Source organism: Chlamydotis macqueenii, chromosome 10 (assembly GCF_036417535.1).
Source record: "Chlamydotis macqueenii isolate bChlMac1 chromosome 10, bChlMac1.mat, whole genome shotgun sequence".
NCBI classification, from domain to species: Eukaryota; Metazoa; Chordata; class Aves; order Otidiformes; family Otididae; genus Chlamydotis; species Chlamydotis macqueenii.
In genome coordinates this window covers 7,375,795-7,396,136 of record NC_141565.1, presented here as the reverse complement: position 1 = coordinate 7,396,136, position 20,342 = coordinate 7,375,795, and the positions used below count along the sequence as shown (strand labels likewise).

Genomic DNA, 20,342 nt, shown 5'->3' with positions numbered 1-20,342 from the left:
AGTGACCCCCGTGCTCCGCAAAGCAGAGGCTGGGCTGCCCATCCCGGGGGACGCAGCGAGAGGGGGTCCCAGGGCCTCTGCTGCATGCAGGACCTGGCCTGGAGGTGACACCAGGGCCAGCGATGTTTCAAACTGAGTAGGAACAAAGACCAGAAGAAACCAGTCCCCAAAAGGGCCTCCCCCTCCTGGTAAATCTCCGTAAACCTCAGCGGCGGCTGAGCCTGGCCCTCCTGGGTAGGTTTACATCAGGAAGGCCGGAGCAGAAGGGCTTTTGTCAGGGGCTCTGCACAGCTCACATTCCAGCCGTGTCTCTCATCATAACCAGCCAACAGAGGCAACCTGGGCCCCTAGAAATTTCCAGGGGCTGAATGAACATGAACACGTCCTCACCCACCCCGGAGCAGGGTGCAAGGAGACAACTCTGGTGGGCAGGGACAGGGCTGTTGCCCCCCATCTCCTCTGTATGAAGGGAACCAGCCCTACCTGGGTCTTGGGGCTGGCCAAGCCCTGTCCCCGGGGCAGGAGCAGGGTGAGGGGAGCGCCGGGGGACGGGCGTGCGTGGGAACAGCCGCAGAACAAAGCCGTGGCGGGGGGGACGGGTGCAGCCGCGGATCCGGCTCCTATTTTTAGCCCACTTCCTAAGGAAGCGCAGCGCAGGGGCGCCCGCTTGCCCTGGGACCCCTCCAGCCTCCCTGGCGGCGTAAATGGAGCTGCTGGCAGGGTCAGGACAGTACCGCTGGCCCCAGCTTCACCGGCAGCCATCACATCTCAACTAGGGCAGGTCAGCCCCTCACCGCAGGCCCAGGCACCTCACGACAGGCCCAGTTCCCGGCCCGGGTCTCTCAGGACAGGCCCAGGCCCGGGCCCGGGCCCAGGCCCAGATCCCTCACGACAGGCCCAGGCTGCATGCGGCAACCCAGGCTGTCGCGTCCGACTCCCAGACCCAGCCTGAAGCACTCGCTGCCCTCCGCTTGCGGGGGCCGAAAAGCCGGGGCGGGGCAGGGAGAGGCCCCAGCCCGCAGGGCCCTGCCAGGCTTCCCCCGCCACCGCGGGACTTTTGTGGCGCCGGCCGCCACCGCCACCGACCCCTTGGGGACCGATGTGGCTCGGTGCGCGCTGACGTCACGCGGCGTCGCGCAGCGATGACGCAGAAGGGAGGGCGACGGCGGCGGTGGGGCCCGGAGTCGGGGCCGGACATGGCGGCGGGGCCCGGCCCGCGGGAAGATGAATAAGGGCTGGCTGGAGCTGGAGAGCGACCCCGGTGAGCCGCGGGGGCGGCGGCGGGCAGGCCTGGGGAGCGGCGGGGGCGCTCTGAGGGACCTGGCTGGGGGTGGGGCCTGGGCCGGGGGGGCTCAGGGGAGGGCAGGCCGGGGGCGAGACTGTACAGGTGAAGTTTTGGGGGGGGGAGCGTGGGGTGTGGGGTGCGCAGGCAGGGTTATGGGGTGCAGGCTTCGAGCGGAGGTGGGAGCGGGGACCGGAGTTGTGGGAGTGGGTTCTAGGGGGGAAGAGGGGCTGTGTGGGGTTGTGTATGGGGCGTAGCCCGTGGGAGGGTTAGGGAGAGGTTCTGGGGGTGCAGGGCAGGCAGAAAAGGGGATGTCAGGAGGCTACGCGTAGGGGTGCAGGTGTGGGATGGGGCAAGGATGGGGTGAACAGGGCTGCAGGAGCATTGCAAGGGCTCAGAGTGGGGCCAGACCCTGGTAGCACTTATACAGGGGGTCTGAGGTGCCCTGGACGCCCCTGAGTGTGTGCGATCTGATAAACCTGGGCATCTTTGTGGAAAACACCTGAAACGCTGCACGAGGCCAGCGGGGAGCTTTCCTGTCGTTTGCAAATACACCCTGAAGTACTGCTGAAATATGGGGAGAGGCGTGCGTATGGGACGCCCCGTGCCACAGACACAGCTCTGACTGGCAGTTGCCCCAGAGCTTCGCGGGCGATTGAGAACAACCTGTGTCCCTTGGGAGCGTGCGAGGGCGGCGTCTCCATCCCATGCGTGTCAGATCCCATCACCGCTCTGCGGCTGAGCGGGTGGATCAAACCCCAGGCAGCCCACGGAAGGTGCTGAAGAGCTCGGTATGGCACCTGAACAGCCAGGAGCAGGACGGTCACGGGCGTCCCCTTCCCGCTGCGTTGGAGAAAGCGGTTTCTGCGTTGGAGTCTCAGAGTTCGTTTTGTGGCCAAAGCTGGCGCTGGCTGGGCGCTGGCTGAGCATCGTTTTAATGTCTCTGGGTTGCTGTAGTGCCATGTGGGGTTGTCCTCTGGGAGGCTGAGAGCTGGTCTTTAGGATGGGGTGGTGTATTTTTGAGGCTCTGGGTGTGAAAACTGTACCCCTGGCATTACACCCATCTTCTTGCGCTCAGCAAAGAATTCTTTCTGCTGTTGGTCTTCCAGTCAGCCCAGGTTTTTCTGCTCTTTATCCTGTTTTTACTGGTACTTGGGAATTGCCAAAATCATTCCCATCCTCTCCCTTCTTCATCATGATGATGCTGAAGACAGGACACGGTTTGGACTCTCACACCTGGGAGGGAAGGTTATTTCCTTGGAAGATAATCTGTCTGGGCGGAGGTGGGCTCTCGGCACGCCGCACCTGTGCTCCTTCGGATGTGCGGAGGTTCGCTGGGACAGTGGTTAGGAGTGACCCGTGTGCTGCTCTCGGCTTTTAGCACATCCCATAAGCTGCCCAGCCTTCACCACGGGGCTTGAGACTGAAAGCTGTCGGTGCTTTGCTTGTCAGGAAGGGTTGGTAGATCCAGATTTGGGCTATCTGCCGTGGCTGTTTGGGCAGAGCGTGGAGCTTTGGGAACCTCCAGGCAGTTGGCGTAGTGTTGTGTGTGCTTGCGGGCACCGGAATGTTTCCTCCAGCCAACCCAAATAATTGGGGATGGAGGTTTGGGGTGTTCCAGGAGTGATGGCAGCAGCAGGACTACGCCTTTCGTGGACGCTGAGGTAATATGAAATATTGAAATGAATCGGAGAAAAACTGCCGTTGGAAGGGACCCCTGGAAGTCTTTGGCCCAGAGCAGAGCTAACTTAAAAGGTAGTTCAGGTTGCTCGTGGTCGTGTCTGGTTGAGTTTGAATGTGCCCAAGGAGGAGATTTCTGCACCCCAGTCCCTGGGCTGGCCACGCTGGCTGAGAAGAACTGGGTTTTTCCAGGTGTGTAGTAGGCAGAATTTCTCTTGCTGCAGCTCATTCCCTTCACTTCTGGTCCTTTCATGGTGCACGCGGAGAAGTTTGCCTTCATCCTCTCTCTGACTCCCCAGCTTGGTCTCCTCGTTCTGGTGGTACCTGTGGAGCAGCGCTGCTTTCGGCAGTTACGGTTGTTTGTGTTTGCAAGGCCTTGCTTTAATGCAGCTCTTCCCTGGCTGCGAGGCAGAGCTTGTGGTCCGGTTCACGTCTCGTGTTGCACGTGTTTTGCCGTAATCAGTGGACTGTAACTGTTGAAATTGGAGAGTGAGCAGCTTTTACAGTTGAGAGACTCTACCTGTAAACTCCTGCTTCCCTAACGGCTGCCATCCGAAGAGAGAACCAGAACTGTGGCTGTAATGAGCGTGTGAAGGCCCTTATGGTCTGCAGGGACCAGTTGCCCCAAGGGAGTTGCTGCGAAGAAGGCAGTGAGGCGGCCTGAAGTCTCTGTAGACATCACCCGTGCGACACAGCCTGCCACAGTGTCAAGTATTTTGAGCAAAAACATCTGTCAGAAGGGTGCCGGGGTTTGGTGTAGCAGCGTTGCACGGTGAGGAGGCCGTCACTGGTTGAAAGCGTGTTGTTCCCATAGCATGTTTCCTCCCACTGACAATTTTGTAAGAAATAAGATGTTTTCTGCTAAATTAATGGAGACTTTTTGCTCCCAGAAGTTTCCTCCCTGTTTCAGTCATTTCAGCTTTGATGTGGAAGCCCCTTGGGCCCTTCTTGACTGAGCCACTTACATCAGGTTCCTTAAATCCTTTGCTTATAGGGATGTTTCTCTGGATTGAATCCTTCTTATTGATATTCCCTGGCCTTCCTCCCGGGCTTTCAGCAGCCTTTATGTGGGAGCGAAAGAAGCAGATTTGTTATTCCAGTCTCGAGCTCGCTAACTCCGCGTGTGAGGGGACCGCCTGAAATCTGGGCCGGCTGCCTTTGCTACGGCCTTGCGGCGGGAGCTGCTGCTCAGTCGCTGATGTCCTATAAACTTGCGGTCTCGTTGCCGTTGTCTCTGTACCCCTGGTTACGTCCTTCCGTAACGGGCGTTTTGTAGTCAATGGGGACAGGCTCTTGGATTTGGTTCCCCAGGAGAGAGGGAGATGAAGATGAGCCTTTGGGCGCTCGGACTTTCCCACAGCCCTGGTGCTGTGAGCTGGCTGTCCCCTCACTGGCTGTCTTTCTCTAACAAGAACATAAATTATGTTCTTCTATTCAGCCATGTTTCCCACTGGTTAGAGGCATGCGTGTCGTTTAGGTGCTCCCTGCTGCTGTTCGTGGTGGGGATTTCTTGGTGGGTCATCTGCAGCAGGTCAGGATGCTGACGCTGGGTCTGGCTTCACTGGGCTCTGGCAGGAGAGGGTTGGTTCGAGGAAGAGGCTGATGAACGGGGATGGAGGGACGAAGGGAGCCAGAGCACCTCTGTAGGGAGCCAGGGCTCAACAGCTCTGCTGCTGGGGAGTTGGCGTCATCCTGGTGCTGCTCTGCTGCGGTTTTTCTGGCTGTGCCTTGGCCTGGGACCATGTGGGATGTTCTGGGGCTGGTGGCAGCAGGTTTCCTCTCTGGTCTCTTCAACCTGTTGGTTTTATTCCTTTTCAGGTCTCTTCACACTCCTGGTTGAAGATTTTGGTGAGTGCAAGAGACCTTCCTGGGAAGTTGGTTTCATGCCTGACATTGCCCCTACACTTTTCTGGTGGGGTTTACACCAGCTTCTGCCCTTTGTTTGCAGGGGTCAAGGGAGTGCAGGTTGAAGAGATTTATGATCTGCAAAGCAAATGCCAAGGGTAAGTCATAGGTGTGAAAGTGTGAGGTTATTAAGGAGAATGTGTCTGTGGGCCTGGGAGCTCATCGCCAGGCATTCAGAAGGGCCCGTGTGAGCTTGTTGATCGTGGAGGTCAGCATGGTGAGTGATGAACCACGGTGCTTTGTCAGGTTTGGGGCAGATGGGTGATCTCGTGGCTTAAGAAAGACCTCGTGGGGATGGGAGATATACTCCTGTATGGAGAGGTGCAGTGCCAACCAGCGTGCTTGCAGTGTGGGCCTTCTCCCTCTCTCAGTGCCTTGAAATGGCTTTGAGGCTGTCGCTCTCTTAAAAGCCATTGTCTGAACTCCTTGTGAAAATGGATACAAGAAGGAGGGGTCAGTTGGTGGTCAGGCACTATTCTGCAGGTTAGTCAGTGTCCAGAGGTAAACTTCACCTCACATTTCTCTGTCTTGAGTCTCTTAAGACCTGTCAAACTCCAAAGGTTTCAAGCTTGATTGTTGTCTGGGTGTGGAGCATCAGCGCAGGAGAGTGTCCTCAGTAATGTGGGGCTGGGGGAACCTGTGGCAGGGATAGTTCCAAAAAGATGGAGCTGGCGGTTCTGCTTTTCCTCTCTGTCTTTGCTCTGCCTGTGGTTTGAAACAGAAGGTTTCTGGTGCTGGGCAGAGCATCCCCACTGGTGTGGTTCGTCCAAAACGATGCAGCTCCTGGCTTCTCTCCACAGCCCTGTGTATGGCTTCATCTTCCTGTTCAAGTGGATTGAGGAGCGCAGATCACGCCGGAAGGTCTCAACCCTGGTGGATGAGACGTCGGTGATCGACGATGACATCGTTAATAACATGTTCTTTGCTCACCAGGTAGGCTGGAGGCCAGGGGCAAGTGTGTGTGTCTCCTGTGACTCCTCAGGGAAGCAACGTGGTACTGAGATTGGTACTGCTCTTGCTGTTCCTGAGGGCAGCTCCTCTTTCTTGGGAGTTTCTGCCCTGAGCTCCAGCTTGGAGGGAATCCAGTGAGGGCTGCGAGCCTGTCTGTGGGCTGCGCGGTGAGCGGATGCTGATAGGACCGTTGTGTGGCTCACAAAATGAGACTGACCTCCTCCCTTTCTTTGAGAGCCAAGGTCAAGTCATTACTCTCATAAGTGGTTCTTGTGTCAGAACTTTTCAATTGATTGTTATTGACTGAGGGGTTGTTGAAGGGTTGTCGTGTTCCTGCTGAGTAAGATTGTCCTTGTGTCACCCTCCAGCTGATCCCCAATTCCTGTGCCACCCATGCCCTGCTGAGCGTCCTCCTGAACTGCAACAATGTCGACCTGGGCCCCACGCTGAGCCGCATGAAGGATTTCACCAAAGGATTCAGCCCTGAGGTAGAGGCGGGGGTGTGCAGGGCTGTGCACGGGTAGCGTGTGTGAAATCTGCCTCTCGCTCCCCTCTCAGGATGATGCTCTGACGAGCTGGCGCCTTCCCAGCCCTTCGTGGCTGCACGCTACATCAGTATCGGTGCTTGTCTCTGCTCTTCCTACCTTGCCTTGGTGCTCAGAGCCTTGGTGCCCCTACACCTGTGTGTTCTTTTCATCTTGGGTTTTACCGACAACTCGGCAGGGCAGAGGGTGTGCCTGAAGGTTGCTTTCCTGGTGTGGATGGAAGGAGTGGGGAGCCGGTGGGTGAAGCATTTTGTTTCTGGTCACTTCTTAATTGTTTTCCTCTCTTGCTGTTTGCTGCAGAGTAAAGGCTATGCCATCGGCAACGCCCCGGAGCTGGCCAAGGCCCACAACAGCCATGCCAGGTGAGCGAGGGGCTGTCTTACAGCTCACCGTCGCTGCAGGAGGCAGACTCTCCGCTGACCTCTCGCCTCTCTTGCCCTGTCAGGCCGGAGCCGCGGCACTTGCCGGAGAAGCAGAACGGTATCAGCGCTGTGCGAACCATGGAGGCTTTTCATTTTGTCAGTTATGTCCCCATCAAGGGACGGCTGTTTGAGCTGGACGGGCTGAAGGTCTATCCCATTGACCATGGTAAGAGCCCATGCGTCCCTGCTTGTTGACACAGCCGAATAGACACCCTGCTGTGTCCAAATGTGTGGGTTATTTTTCATTGCTGCTAAGCATTGGATAATGTTTGTGGAGAATCACTCCAGTGGCTCCCAGATTTGTTCTGAGTTTTGACAGCTCATTTTGGAGCCTATGTGCTGGAACTGTCTATAGAAGGCAATTATTTCTAAATGCACTGCATTGTTTTTCCAGCCTTACCATTTTCCTCCCCAGTTGCTCAGGGTCACGAGGTCCTTCGGCACCTCTGAAATAATTCGGTATCGCAAGCAGAATTTGTTTTCTCCTTACCCTCCCCTTGTGCCAAATAATGCTGTGTGTTGAGGCACGAAGTCCCAATGCAGATCCCAGCAGGCTGCTCAGGTTACCTCTTTCTCTTACAGCTTGTCTTTCAGACACTGTTTAGGACTTTGCTTCTGTCTGTCAGGCCCGTTGCTAAGGTACCCACTTCGTGTACTTGCGTTTCTTAAGCACGGCACCAGATCCAGCGAGACCTCAGATTTCCTTGGACTTTGTGAGCCTGGAGCTTGGGAAATGCTTGTGGTCTGTAGGGTTCAACACTCACCTTTCTGCCCTGCAGATAATTCACGTTCTCCATTCAGAAGGCAGAGGCAGGGGGTTCCACATATGGGCTGACAGCGTGGTCCTTCTGCCTCCTGGGTCCCTTCTTGGCTCACTCCCTGGTGTGTAGGGAGCCATGAGATTGCCTCTCGTGGGGATGGCAGGATCCGCTCTGTCAGTCTGAAGCAGGAGGCTTGGCCTGCTTTGCTAATTCCAGCTCTGTCCCGTTATCACAGGGCCGTGGGCTGATGACGAGGAATGGACAGACAAAGCCAGGAGAGTAATCATGGAGCGCATCGGCCTGGCCACTGCAGGGTAAGGTCCCAGGCCATGGTGCAGGCATGGGCCCCTTGACATTTTCCCCTGAATTATTTCTGCTGTGATCTCTGTGCAACAAGTTGTGGAAGTGGGGGTGGAGAATCCTGCTTGGGAGGGGTGCAGGTGCACTGCCTCCTTGCCGTCTCTTGCCTGCAGTTTGCTTTCAGAGCACGCAGAGAGGGTGCACCCCCTGTGTGATGCAGAGTCTCTGCAAACGGCCGCGCAGGATAAGAGTGGCCGATTAGGTCCCTGTTTGCTCAAGTCCATAAGAGGAGTGGTCCTTCTGGTCCCGAGCTGGACCTCTTGGATGCTTGGGCATGAGGGTGACCAAGCGCTGGCACATGTTGCCCACAGAGGTTGTGGAGTCTTCATCCTTGGAGATACTCAAAAACCATCTGAACACCGTCCTGAGCAACCAGCTCTGGGCAGACGACCTCCACTGGTCCCTATCCACCTCAGCCAACCTGTGACTCTGTGAAGGGTGTGTTGTGTCCTGGCTGAAGCAACCTTGCTCTGCTTCTTCAGCCAGTGTGAGGTTGACTTGGTTTTGAGGGAATGGCATCCTGGGTGTTGGTGTTAAATGCCAGGACAGGGGAGGCATTGCCTGGAAAGAGCCCGCAGGAGGTGTGCCAGGGTAACTGATCCTCCTTTGCTGGGAGATGGGCTTTCCACCACCAGCTCGTGGCTGACGTCTGCTGTCCCTTCCTGCAGGGAGCCGTACCACGACATCCGCTTCAACCTGATGGCGGTGGTGCCTGATCGGAGGATGAAATACGAGTCCAAACTGCACATCCTGAAGATGAACCGCCAGACTGTGCTGGAGGCCTTGCAGCAGGTAGGGCAGCCCAAGCCCTGAGGGAATGTGAGCCTGGGGTGGGAACAGGCTCAGTTTTCAGGACATCTCCTTGGGCTCTGGGGGGCCTGGATTTTGGGTTTTTTTTTGGCCTTGGGAAATGTCCTCTTGGAAGAGGAGATAACCACTCTCGCTGCTTGGCCTTTTGCTGCTCTTCTGGGAGATGATCCATGGCATTGTCAGTTGATTGTGCACGTTGGTGCTCCGCAGTTGGCTCACCCTCGCAAGTTCTGCAGTACTTGAACGGGAGGGATGTGGTTTGGATCACCCTAGTCCAGCGCTCAGTTTCAATGTCATTTGCCTTCCAGCTTATCCGAGTAACTCAGCCTGAGTTGATCCAGACCCAGAAGTCTCAGGAGTCTCAGCCTCCTGAAGAAGCAAAGCCAGCCAGCAGCAAGACTGTGACTCCAGAGAGCACCCATCCAGGTAGACCCCCATACCAGTGGTGTTGCCAGCCAGCTACCCTGGCCTACTGTGGAGTGAGCACAGGCTAGTGACAGCGGCTGGCTGACCTGGAGCTTGAGGCAGTTTTATGGTCAGCTTCACTTTCTTTTCTCCAAGCCCGTCTCCGTGCACACTGTGCTGGGGTGTGGTAGACGCCTCTGTGCTTGGGAGGAGTGTTGGAAGAACGCAGAGCTTGAAAATGGGAGGGCTTAAGCTTGGGGGCGCTGGTGACAGCTGAAGGTGGAACGGGAAGTGAGTGTGGTGGTCTGGTGGATCTTAGGAGCTCCTCTCTTATGTGGGGTGGGCAAGGGGTGGCAGAGGACATTGAGTAAAAAAGTGACGGTGCTGGTCGTGAAAGGCTGCCTGGTGTTTGTATGGCAGATGGCACCGATGAGCCTGCCAGCCAGGGCCACCCTGCGGCCACGCAGAGCCCACCCAGCAAATCCAAACCGGTGGCAAAGACTTCAGCGAGCACTATCAACGGGGCGCCTCCAGCAAACCCCAACCCCATCGTGCAGAGGTTGCCAGCCTTCCTGGACAATCACAACTACGCCAAGTCCCCCATGCAGGTAGGCTGGAGCTGTGGGTCAGCAGCACGCCTGGCTCAAGCTGAATCCCTCACCTCTGAGGGACTGCGGCTGTCAGCCGGTGTAAGCCCTCCCCCTGGCCTGCCTACCCTTGTGCTAGCCCAGGCTGGAGGGGGAGAGGGTAAATAAAGACTGACCTGGCAATAGAGGTTTGCGTTAATGTGGGTCAGCTGAGCAAGCACAGGGAAGAGTCCCCTGTCTCCTCTCGAAAGGGGCAAGCCCCAGCGCTCGGCTGGACTGAGGACGTGTCCACTAGACTCTTCCTTCTTGCCCCGCTGCCGGCAGGCCATCAGCAACGATGTTTTGCAGGAGGAGGAAGACCTTGCGGCAGGAGTGGGTCGCAGCCGAGTCCCAGTCCGGCAGCACCAGCAGTACTCGGATGATGAGGATGACTACGATGACGATGAGGAGGAGGAAGTTTGTAACACCAACTCAGCCATTAGGTAACGGCTTGAGCCAAGGGTGGGGGACGGGGAGCTGACATTTGCAGAATCACCAGCGGTGACTCCCAGATCTCTTTCCTGAGCGCTGTTAGCTGTGTTAGAGCCTGCACCTGTGTGTGCAGTTAGGGCTGTTCTCTTGGCCTGCTGCTTTACTGTTCTCTGGGTCTTGTGAAGCCCTTCTGTAGCCCTTTGCAATCAGCCCTGAATTTTGGCTGCCTTGAGTTTGTGTCTGTTGGCAGCAGGCTTTGGGGATCCTCAGTTCCCCAGTGTGGATTGCCAGATCAGCTCCTGGTGACGGTGTGCTTGGACCGCTGTGAAGGTCGGGAAGGTGGAGTCACAGCGGGGCTGCTTTTGGGGCTTCAGGAAGAGGAGCAGGGGCAGGCAGCACCCCGTGTACCCTGGATGCATAGGGGTACCTGCAGCTGAGTGGTTCAGTGGGGTGGGGTGCTGCCAGAGGAGCTGGTGGCAGTGGGAGCGACCTAGAAATGTTTCAGGCCTTGCTGCATCCCAGCAGACAGCCTGGAGTGCTGAGTGCGGGGCTGGCAGTGCCTGCGCTGGGCCCCCACCTCCTTCCAGCAGCTGCTCACCTTCCCTCTGTGTTCCTGGGCAGGTACAAAAGGAAAGGGCAGGTGAAGCAAGAGCACGTGGCGGGGGCTGCGGATGGCCAGCTTTCCGTCCTCCAGCCCAACACCATCAATGTCCTGGCTGAGAAGCTGAAGGAATCTCAAAAGGATCTTTCCATTCCCCTGTCTGTCAAGACGAGCGGCGGAGGCGCCGCCGTGGCAGTGGTCACCCACTCCCAGCCCTCTCCCACCCCCAGCAACGAGAGCACAGACACTGCCTCCGAGATCGGCAGCGCCTTCAACTCCCCGCTGCGCTCCCCCATCCGCTCGGCCAACCCCACCCGCCCCTCCAGCCCCGTCACCTCCCACATCTCCAAGGTGCTCTTCGGCGAGGAGGATGGCCTGCTGCGCGTTGACTGCATGCGCTACAACCGGGCCGTCAGGGACCTGGGGCCCGTTATCAGCACCGGCCTGCTGCACCTCACGGAGGACAGCGTGTTCTGCCCGCTGGCTGTTGCAGGTAGGTGTCTGCCGGCTTTTGGGGAGGTGGCACGTCCCCTGCAGCGACACGATGGCGTCCTTTGACTTCAGGGGTGGATACTGGTCCTTTGCAATGGCTCCTAATGCTTCCTTCCCTTGCGTGCAGATGGGGGGAAAAGCTCCCCCCCTTCCATCAAACCTGGTGAAGAGGCTCCGGTCGCAATCAAACTGGACGAGGAGGGCAGTGAGGCCAGTGACAGCAAAGAGAAGGTGGGACTTGGCAGGACCAGTGATCACCCTGGGGGGGAAAAGTATTCTCCCAAGGTGAGTTTTGTGCTGCGACAGGCCTGGGAACGTGGAGCTCCCTAAGCTCGCCCAGAGACGCAGCAGCGCTGGCACTGACCGAACCGCATGTGCACGCTGTCCCGCTCGCGTGTCGCCGCAGCCGTCCCTTGAGGCACGGGGCAGTACAGGTTTTGTGCCTTGCATCACCTCAGGCAGAGCCGCTGTCTCCTGCAGCCGAGATGTTTGCTGTGCTGTGCTCTCCTTTGGGCCGGAGGCTGGTGGGACCCTGCAGCCCCAAATCCCAGCCCGCTGGTAACTTTACTGCCTGTCTCTGCCCTCCACCCAGAGACAGGACCAGGCTCAGGCAGCACAAGCGCATCAAGGACTCCCTGGAGAAGAGATGGCTAGAAGCTGTTTTACTCAAAAGGGATGTCTTCAAATTTTGTTACTGAGAAGAACCAGGCCTTGGGGTGTTTCTCAGGCACGCACGCAACCTTTCCCCCTGTCCCAGAGAACTAGGTACATGGGGCTGGGCCAGGCTTGGGCAGTGCTGGCTGATTGATCACCCTCTGACTCAGAAATTTCCTACAATGAACTGATTTTTTTTTTTTTTCCTTTAACCCTGGAAAGTGTTTGGTTTTTTTTGCTTTGAGTCCTCCATTTTCCAGTGCAGAGAAGACACCCACCAGCTCACCTCGCTGGCTGCTGGGCTGTGTCAGGGATCCATCTGCTCACATTTGCTCTGCTTGATCCTGGCAGGAGCTGCTGGCGCTGCTGAAGTGCGTGGAGGCAGAGATTGCGAACTACGAGGCCTGCCTGAAGGAAGAGGTGGAAAAGAGGAAGAAATTCAAGGTGCGCTTTGTTGAAGGCTTGTTTGCGTTGCTGAAGGCTTCTGTCTGAGGTGGCTTCATGTTGAAGTGGAGGGAGAGTGGTTCAGTCGAGAACAGTGATAGGGAACATTTGGGGTTCCTTTCCCATTATCAGACAGCCCTATGGGGCAGAGCTCCTGGCGGGACAGACTGAAGGCCCTGGGCAGCACTAACATCAGCACTGTCTCTGCCCCAGGGCCTGGCAGGATTCCTCCCTTGCCTCTTCCCAGCTGCCTTCTGTGGAAAATGCTGGCATCTGAACTGGGATGGATGGAAACCATCCCAGTTATGCACTGGGCTGGAAGCTGGGTCCCTTCCCACTCTGGTCTCCTTGGCCTGTGGCTTGGGCCAGGCATGCTGGTTCTTTGCCCCTTGTTAGCCTTAAACCCTCATTTCTCCCTGCCGCCTGTTTGTGGATTATTTGTGGATTTGTCATCTCTTTGTAGATCGATGACCAGAGGAGAACCCACAACTACGATGAGTTCATCTGTACCTTCATCTCCATGCTGGCCCAGGAAGGTGAGCTGTGCTGCGTTCCGAGGGGATGGAATGTGGGGTCAGACTCAGCTGGGGGAGCTGTGCTGAGTGGCAGAGCAGCAGCTGGGAGCCTAGAAAGCTCACCCAGCTCTGCTCCCTCTTTCTGCCAGACCTAGGGCACAAGGTAGCACTCAGTCTGGAGAGTCATGTGTCTCCGCTCTGTCTCCTCCTCATTTTATAGTCCCAGGAGAGGGGACTGATGGGTTTTGAGCAAGAGAGGGAGGGCTGCACCCTGGCATGGGCAATACCAGCAGTCCAGCACGGGGCATGTCTGTCTACCTCTCCCCCTGAAGGCATGCTGGCAAGCCTCGTGGAGCAGAACATCTCCGTCCGCAGGCGGCAGGGAGTCAGCATCGGCCGTCTGCACAAGCAGAGGAAGCCGGACCGCCGGAAACGCTCGCGCCCGTATAAAGCCAAGCGGCAGTAGCCCGGGAGTCAAGACTGTGAGAAGCAGCAGCTGGGCTTTGGGCTGTGGGACTTGGATCTCTGTTACCTTTGCCCAAGGAAGAGGGACCACAGCGACAAGCCCTCAGCTGAGGTGGAGCCTGAAGACAAAGAGAAATTGGATTTTCCTGAGCCTGTTATGAAAGGCGGAAACTCATTGACTTGAGGGGAATCCCTGCAGCTGCAGAAGCCGGAGTGCCCAGCTGCCTGACCATGCCGTGGCGGTGCCCAGATGCTGTGGGCCTGCATCTCGACAATGTAGCTGAGGACTGTGGCAGGAGCGGAAGAGCCCACCTGGCTGGTGGCAGGTCTGGCATTGTGGGAAGGCTGGTGATACCAACATGAGACTGTGCTGGCCGCAGCTGGCTGTGGCTTATGTCCTCCTTCATCCAGGCCTTCAGCTCTGCACTTCCCCAGGACACTCTTGTCTGTGTTTTCTATCCCTCTCCCTCCCTTCCCCAAGTTTATTTTTCATTCTGACCCACACTTTGGCCATTGCTGAGCCAGGTGGCTCCTGGACAGAGCCCATTCTCCTGCCTTGCCCCAGCCCTTGCTGCTTTGGGGAGGGCAGCACCCCTCCAGCGCAGCCAGGCTCCCCATGGGCCTTGGCAGGTGTGTTGCTGGGTGAGGAGGGTTGGGCTTGTCACTGGAGCTGGGCCTTGTGCCCAGCCCTCCGTGGTGCTGGGGGATGTCCCCTCTCCTAGGGAACAGCTCTGTGGCCCTGGCAGTGCCTGTGGGTCACACAGGGTTGCTCCAGGCCCGATCCCCAGAGAAACCCCCTGTGAACAGACCAAGTTCAGAGTGGCCTTGGTGCTGCTGAGCACAGTGTTGAGGTGGACACTGGATGTGGAGTCACCTCGTGCCCTTGGCGAAGCCCTTCCATGGGGGCAGAGGCAACAACGGTTGCTGTAATGCTCAAGGTGGGACGGCGACTGCAGGGGCAAGTGGAAACAGTGGAGGGAGCCCAAAGCTGCTCCTCCTGCCGCCAGCACGCTGGCCTGCCTGCACTCCTGCACATGATCTCCTGCCCATCCCCAGCAGCCCGGCAGAGATCTCAGAAGCTGGAGGTCAGCGCCTCTCTCCTGAGGCCACAGTGCAAGGACAGAATTGCAAATTTGTGCAGATCTTGACTATGGAATTGAACTGTTCTTTTGGTATTTGTTGAAGGGAAGAAAATCCTTCTGTCTCTTGCTGTGTCTAATACCAAGTGCTGTAAGTAATGGATCTGTCTGAAGGAATAAAGCTATCCTGTAACAGCCAGCCAAGGGAGAGGGGCCTGTATGCAGCTAGGAGCACCCAGTGGCTGCTCCAGGCCACTTGTCCCTGCTGGCAGCTCTTCTGTGGTGCTAAAAAGATAAGGTAATTGCGGGGATTGCAACAGCATTAGGTGAATGGGATGCTGGTGGAATCAAAATCAATTTATTGACATGGCTCAGCGCAAGGGGAGAAGGGGAGTGGCTGCTGGCTCCTGCTGCCTGCCCCTGCAGCCTACCTCTGTGCAGCTGGGAGGGTTTCCTGGGCTGGGAGGGTTTCCTGGCTAGAAGTCCAGGGCGCAGATCAAGGCTGTGCCCCGTTTGATCCAGTGCTTCTGCGGCTTGTCCGTAGGGATCTCCACAGCAATCACGTAGTTGGTGGAGTGGCCCATTGTTGACAGCGTGCCTGTAATGGGAGAAGTGAGCGTGGTACTGCAGCCCTGGCTACTGCACGCTGACCGAAGTGTCCTGTATAAGTAACCCCACATGAGATTCCCTGTCCCTATCCCATCCCTGTGCTAGGTGACAGGCTGAGCAGGGCTGGGGGAAACAGGCTTGTGTATTTTTGGGCACTGCTGCATAGCCAGGGTGCCTGGCTGCTCTGTCTGCATGTCCAGAGCAGGACAAATTTTTTTTTTTTCCCCTCAACAGTCTCTACCAACGGTGCCTTCCTCCAGGCCAGTGTGTGGCAGGACGAGCTCCTACAGCTTCTCGTGAGCTGCCCTTCCTAGCTGCTTCTACAATTTCCCTTCCTTCTGGAGAGCTGTCTTTAGGGCACCTACCTGCGCGAGTGAGAGTCTTATAAACTGGGCACAGGTAGATGCCAGTGGCCGGAGGCTTGCGGTTGGGGACAGGCAGCAGCCAGATGACGGCCATCTCTGTGTAAAGCTCCTTGGGACGCGACTCCGCGAGCTGAAACGCAGCGGGGTCCCAGCGGGCGCCTTCGAGAAACAAGCCGTGGATGTAGCAGCCTTTGTCAGGAGGGCGAGTCAGCTCGCTCACCGACTCCTTCATTACCTGCAGAAGAGAGCGGGCCCAGGGCCCTGATCAAGGCGTGTCCTCAAGCCTCAGTCCCAAGGACTCCTCTCTTAAGCTGCTCCCAGTTAAGTCAGTGCAGCCAAAGTGAGTGCCAGCTCTCAGATGGGCTGGGCTGGTTTTTCTGGCACCTCGCATCATGAGGCTGTGGGGCAGCCTGTGGAGAGGGATGTGAGCAGGTCTGGAGAGGCAGAGCGGTCTCTCCTCGCCTTGTGGAGGTGAGTGGCCGTGGGGTGGGTGTATCCGAGCACAAAGGGGAAGATGGGGTCCACGGGCAGCTGTGCAGCTACTGACTTCTCCTCTCGGGCAGGTCACAAGGGCTAGAACTGCTGCCTTTGTGGCCTGCTAGCCAAAGAAATCCAGAGCCCCTGGCTGACTCACTGACCTTGAAGCTAAATGAGATAGTGTCAATGGAGATGACAGACTTCCTGGCGAAGTTCTGCAGTGTCCCAGTGAGGAAGGCCTGGGGGAAGAAGAACCCGCTGATCCAGAACACGGAGGGGATCCCATGGCTGATCCATTTCTGCAGGAATTCAATCCGCTGCACCAAGTCGTTCACCCAGGATGCCAAAGGCTTCAGTGACGGGTAGGCCTGCAGGGCACCGACAGAAGAAGGTGCTGAAGGCAATGAAGGACCCTACACCTTGTGCCCCAGGTACTGACAGCTGCCCAGAGCCCGGGGATGCATCCAGCCTGGGGCCGGGAACAACTGCGAGTGAGACATCTCTGTGACAGAGGAGCCAGCTCCACGTGAGACAGCCCCGTTCCCTGGTTCGGGTGAGCTCCTGTGGTCAGCTGGGCTGGCCGGGACATGTACCTTGGCATTCCACAGCTCGGGGACAGTGTTGTTGTACAAGCTGCTGGCCATCAGCTCCAGCTGAGAGGACATCACCACCAGGCCCTTGAGAGCTTTCAGCAAATCCTTCAGTGTTTGAGCAATCACCTCCAGGAGCCTGTTGTACCTACAGAGAAAGAGCAGAGGGAGCAGAGCCGTTCAGTGCAGTGTTTATCACCCGTGTCTGCCCAGAGAGGGTATGGATCTCTGTACAACGAGTGAAGCTCATCCATGTAACCCCCAGCCCCATTCCCCTTTAACGGTGTCTCATAGCTGTCCCCCCAGCCCTGAATCGCTGGCAGTAGTGGATGGAGGCCCCGCAGGACAGGGACCAGCTGAAGGTCCTGGCTGGGATAACACAGTTGTTAGCGTGGCTGCCAGCCCCGCTGCCATGCTCAGCAATGAGGGTCCTCAAAGGTGGGTGGGAGCAGGGGCCTGCACATTTCTGCTGTTCCCCAGGGGACCAGCTGGTTGCTGGCCCAGGATGTGATCCCACAGGGGTTTTACCTGATCACCTCCTGTACCAGCACTGTGTTCATGGACTCTTCGTAGCGACGCGGGTATTTTTGGCTCACCTCCTGCAAGTTCATGGGGGCAGGCAGCTTTGCCAAGATGTCCTTGGCAATTTCCTCCACGAGCTGGAAGGAAGGCAGCAAGCAGATGAGCATCCCCCTGAGAAGGGGAGAGCTAACGCCTGTGTGGCAGTGCCATTGCTGGCAGGCAGGGTGGCACCTGCTGAGGGCTGGTGTTTGTGCTCACTGCCTGTACCAGGCACCGACGGGATCAGGGCACCCACCTCTTCCCTGCTGCGGCCTCCCACCATGAGGGTCTTGGGTTGCAGCTGCATAATGGACCCCAGCAGAGAAAAGGTCTCCTTCTGAGCGAAGGCGATGTTGGCATTCTCGTGTAACCCAAAGAGCTCCGGGCTGTCATTGAGCGGCAGGCTTTTGATGTACTGGAGGTAGCCCTGGAGAGGAATCCACACAGGCTGTGAGGCCAAGAGCACAGGGATAAAGCTGTGGTGCCTCTTCGGGCTGCTGCTATGGGCCTGGCCCAAAAGAAATGACTAAACCAGAGTTGCTGATCAAAGCAGCCAAGGTACACAGCAGATCAAAGACTCAGTTGGGACATACTCCTTGTCTTGGTGTTTGAGATTGATTCATCTGACTTTTACACAGCTCTTTGTCTCCTGTCACAGCCAGGAAATGTAACTTGCAGCTTTGACTTAGGGACAGCTTATGCATGCCCAGAGAAATGGTGGCTGATACAGGGCTGGGGAGGCTGATGGGGTGGCAGCTCCTCTGAGCTGAGTGGAGGTTTGGTGGCTGAGTGGAGGCCATGGCCATGGTTTGTGGTCTGGCTGAGGAGTTAAATTGCTCTTGTGTAGAAGCAAACATATGCTATGAGAACAGGCAGCTTGGCAGTGAGCTTCCTGCTCTGTCTCCTGCAGAGCTCCCCAGGTGCTTTAGGTATGTGACACCAAAATGATTCAGAATACAAAAGCTTTCAGCTGGGGAACTCCAGTGACAGCTGCTACCACCTCCTGTGCACAGGGATAAGATTTTCCTCCTGTTGCTTCAAACAGATGCAGCTTCCTGAAAGCAGCTGAACATCCCCAAGTTCTTACAAACTTATATTCCCCCAGGGAACTGGCAATGCAGTGGGGTTCAGGGAAGAGTAGATTGCCTTTGCACTGTGACAATCCCCCTGGAAATATGAGCTGCAGTTTGTTACACGAGTACTTACATTGAGGTCAGAAGAGGTACTGATCTGCTTGTAGATCCCTGATTCCGAATAGGCAAACTCAGGAATTAAAACCTCAGGCTTATAGAAATCTTCCAAAATACTCATGATGCAACGCCTGTCCCAGTCGTCAGTCACGCGGCCGCCGTAATTGATCTCCCCGGCAGTGTACTTCAGAACCTGTGAGGGACCCCACCATGGCTTTCTGACCCACACGTGCGTCATGAGCCTGTTCCCTCCGCAGGAGGGGCCAGCTCATGCAGTTACCTTGTACGGGATGTCTGTGTATTCGCTCAAGAACATCTGTAGCTGACTGATGCAGATGCGGAGGTCTCCATCTGTGAACTCATAGGGGATGTTGAACCCCAGAGGCCCAAACTTTCTCCTCTCCAGCATGTTCCCATGGAAGAAGCAAAGTGACAGCAACAACGATTTAAACTCGGTGACCTGTAGGCAGAGAAGCAGGGAGAAGAGGTGCTCAGCTCGGGAGCAGGCATCCTTGGATGGGGTTAGTTTCTGCTGGGCCCTGGCAGAGGAGATGTGCCAATTCAGCCATGCCAGCTGCGGCCTGGAGAGGTGGAAACCTCAGTCAGGCTGCTGTGTGGCCCACTCCCTTGCTTAAAGAGAGCTGTAAGCATCTTACGCCAGGCCTCCGCAATCCTATTGCTCCTGTTCCTCAAAGAGAAATTTCTAATTGGCTCACCACAGATCAGATGTGGGCTTATGAGAAATATCACCAGCCCTTCTCTAGCACATGAGAGTTCTGTGCCTGGAGAGGAGCAACATCCAGGTGGAGAGCATACATTGGAGTAGGGACAGAGTGGGGACAACAAACCAAAGCACAACCTGGATCTTACCTTGGGGCAAGAATTCAAGAAGTCATCACTGAAACTAATGTAGGACTTGAGCAGGTTGGCCTTGACTCCATGGGGAGGCTCAATGGTCATCTTGGAGCCTTTCTGGAGGATGGACACAGGGAAGTGGTTGCTTGGCAGACTGGTGAGCCAGAGGCGAAAGTCCTGATGCACCTGAAAATCCAGAAGGCAGCAAGTGTTCAGAGGGTGCAGCCACAGTCACTGTAGGTGCTCCTGCACTGACCCTCTGGTTTTGTGGAGAACCTGTGGTTGGGACTGAACTAGATCTGGGCTCCTCCCGGGGCTCTGGCCTCCTGCCTGTTATTTTCAGAGTGGGCAGGCTGCTCAGTAAACAGCTCACCTTGCTGGGGTCAATGCCCTCGACGAGTCTCTCCAGTGAAGGCATCCAGCTGGGAGCCAGGTGGCAGTTCTGGAAGAAGACCCAGTTGCCCTGCTCCATGGCACTGTGCATCATGGCTTCAGCACGGGGGCCCTGAGGAGGCAGATGAGAAGAGCTCAGAGGCCCTGGTCCACCTGCTGAGCTGGACAGGGAGACAGCTGCTGGGTGGAAGGACCACTTCCCAGAGTTACAGCCTGGCTTTGGCCCCATGGCTCAACTGGATCTTTGCTGTCAGATGATACAGCAAAGGCCCTTTTACAGATTTTGCAAGCCTGTGTGGGAGGGTGGAGGGAAGGGAAGAACTGGGGATGGATTTGGGAAGTTAGAGGGCACTACAGGAGGAACCAGTGCAGCTTTCACAATAAACTGGCTCCTCCAGCTAGCAGAAGGTTGGTGAGTAAGGGCCCCAGGGTAGGAGGGTGTTTTCACTGTGCTGCAAAGGTGTTTGACCTACTCGAATCTAGGCAAGATTGCTGGGAGTGCCAGCAGGACCATGCTGCCCCAGATGGGCACCAGGAGCTTACCTGGCCTTGGCCCAGAGAAATGGCAGAGAGCTTTTGGGAGAACTTCATTTCTTCAGCAAACTTGTAGAGGTCGGCAGCAGGGTCAGTGCCCGGGGACAGCACAAACACCAGGGGGGTGGTGGCAATGGACTCCCTGAAGACGACTGAAAGGTCAGCGGTCTGCAACACAGAAAGCTGGTCAGAGCGGAGGGCCCATAGTGGCACCCCGCGCAGCCCCTCCTCACCCTGCCTGGCCTCCAGCTCCTCTCCAAGGCACCAGCGTGCTCTTGGGTGCTGAGGCCAGAAAAACGTTCAATAAAGGCCTAGTACAGCTCTCCTCCAGCAGCATTA

General features: G+C 56.8%; 2 protein-coding genes across 3 annotated transcripts in view; one reads left to right on the top strand and one right to left on the bottom strand.

Annotated features, from left to right (window-relative positions):
• Positions 1 to 1,177: 1,177 nt before the first annotated feature.
• BAP1 (BRCA1 associated deubiquitinase 1) lies at positions 1,178 to 14,628 on the top strand. 2 transcript variants are annotated; one of them, XM_086756030.1, is made up of 17 exons: positions 1,178 to 1,261; positions 4,781 to 4,810; positions 4,911 to 4,965; positions 5,668 to 5,800; positions 6,187 to 6,306; positions 6,664 to 6,725; positions 6,809 to 6,951; positions 7,782 to 7,860; positions 8,575 to 8,698; positions 9,025 to 9,142; positions 9,542 to 9,729; positions 10,057 to 10,190; positions 10,801 to 11,273; positions 11,400 to 11,503; positions 12,278 to 12,370; positions 12,834 to 12,906; positions 13,218 to 14,628. In XM_086756030.1, the coding sequence occupies exons 1-17, from the start codon at positions 1,225 to 1,227 to the stop codon at positions 13,349 to 13,351; spliced, it is 2,100 nt and encodes a 699-aa protein (XP_086612156.1). In that variant the 5' UTR covers positions 1,178 to 1,224; the 3' UTR covers positions 13,352 to 14,628. The 2 variants fall into 2 exon arrangements, with proteins under 2 accessions (XP_086612156.1, XP_086612155.1); XM_086756029.1 differs by having other exon boundaries at positions 11,400 to 11,557.
• Positions 14,629 to 14,765: 137 nt separating this feature from the next.
• Positions 14,766 to 20,342, bottom strand: part of DNAH1 (dynein axonemal heavy chain 1) — a 72,748-nt gene continuing 67,171 nt past the window's right edge. The window contains exons 68-78 of the mRNA XM_086756027.1: positions 20,013 to 20,171; positions 19,450 to 19,581; positions 19,092 to 19,262; positions 18,502 to 18,681; positions 18,238 to 18,414; positions 17,288 to 17,458; positions 16,999 to 17,129; positions 16,474 to 16,618; positions 16,042 to 16,248; positions 15,404 to 15,638; positions 14,766 to 15,027 (exon numbers count right to left, since the gene is read on the bottom strand). Of these exons, the coding sequence (XP_086612153.1) occupies positions 14,906 to 15,027; positions 15,404 to 15,638; positions 16,042 to 16,248; positions 16,474 to 16,618; positions 16,999 to 17,129; positions 17,288 to 17,458; positions 18,238 to 18,414; positions 18,502 to 18,681; positions 19,092 to 19,262; positions 19,450 to 19,581; positions 20,013 to 20,171 (1,830 nt within the window). The 3' untranslated portion in view covers positions 14,766 to 14,905. The remainder of the gene's footprint in view (positions 15,028 to 15,403; positions 15,639 to 16,041; positions 16,249 to 16,473; positions 16,619 to 16,998; positions 17,130 to 17,287; positions 17,459 to 18,237; positions 18,415 to 18,501; positions 18,682 to 19,091; positions 19,263 to 19,449; positions 19,582 to 20,012; positions 20,172 to 20,342) is intronic.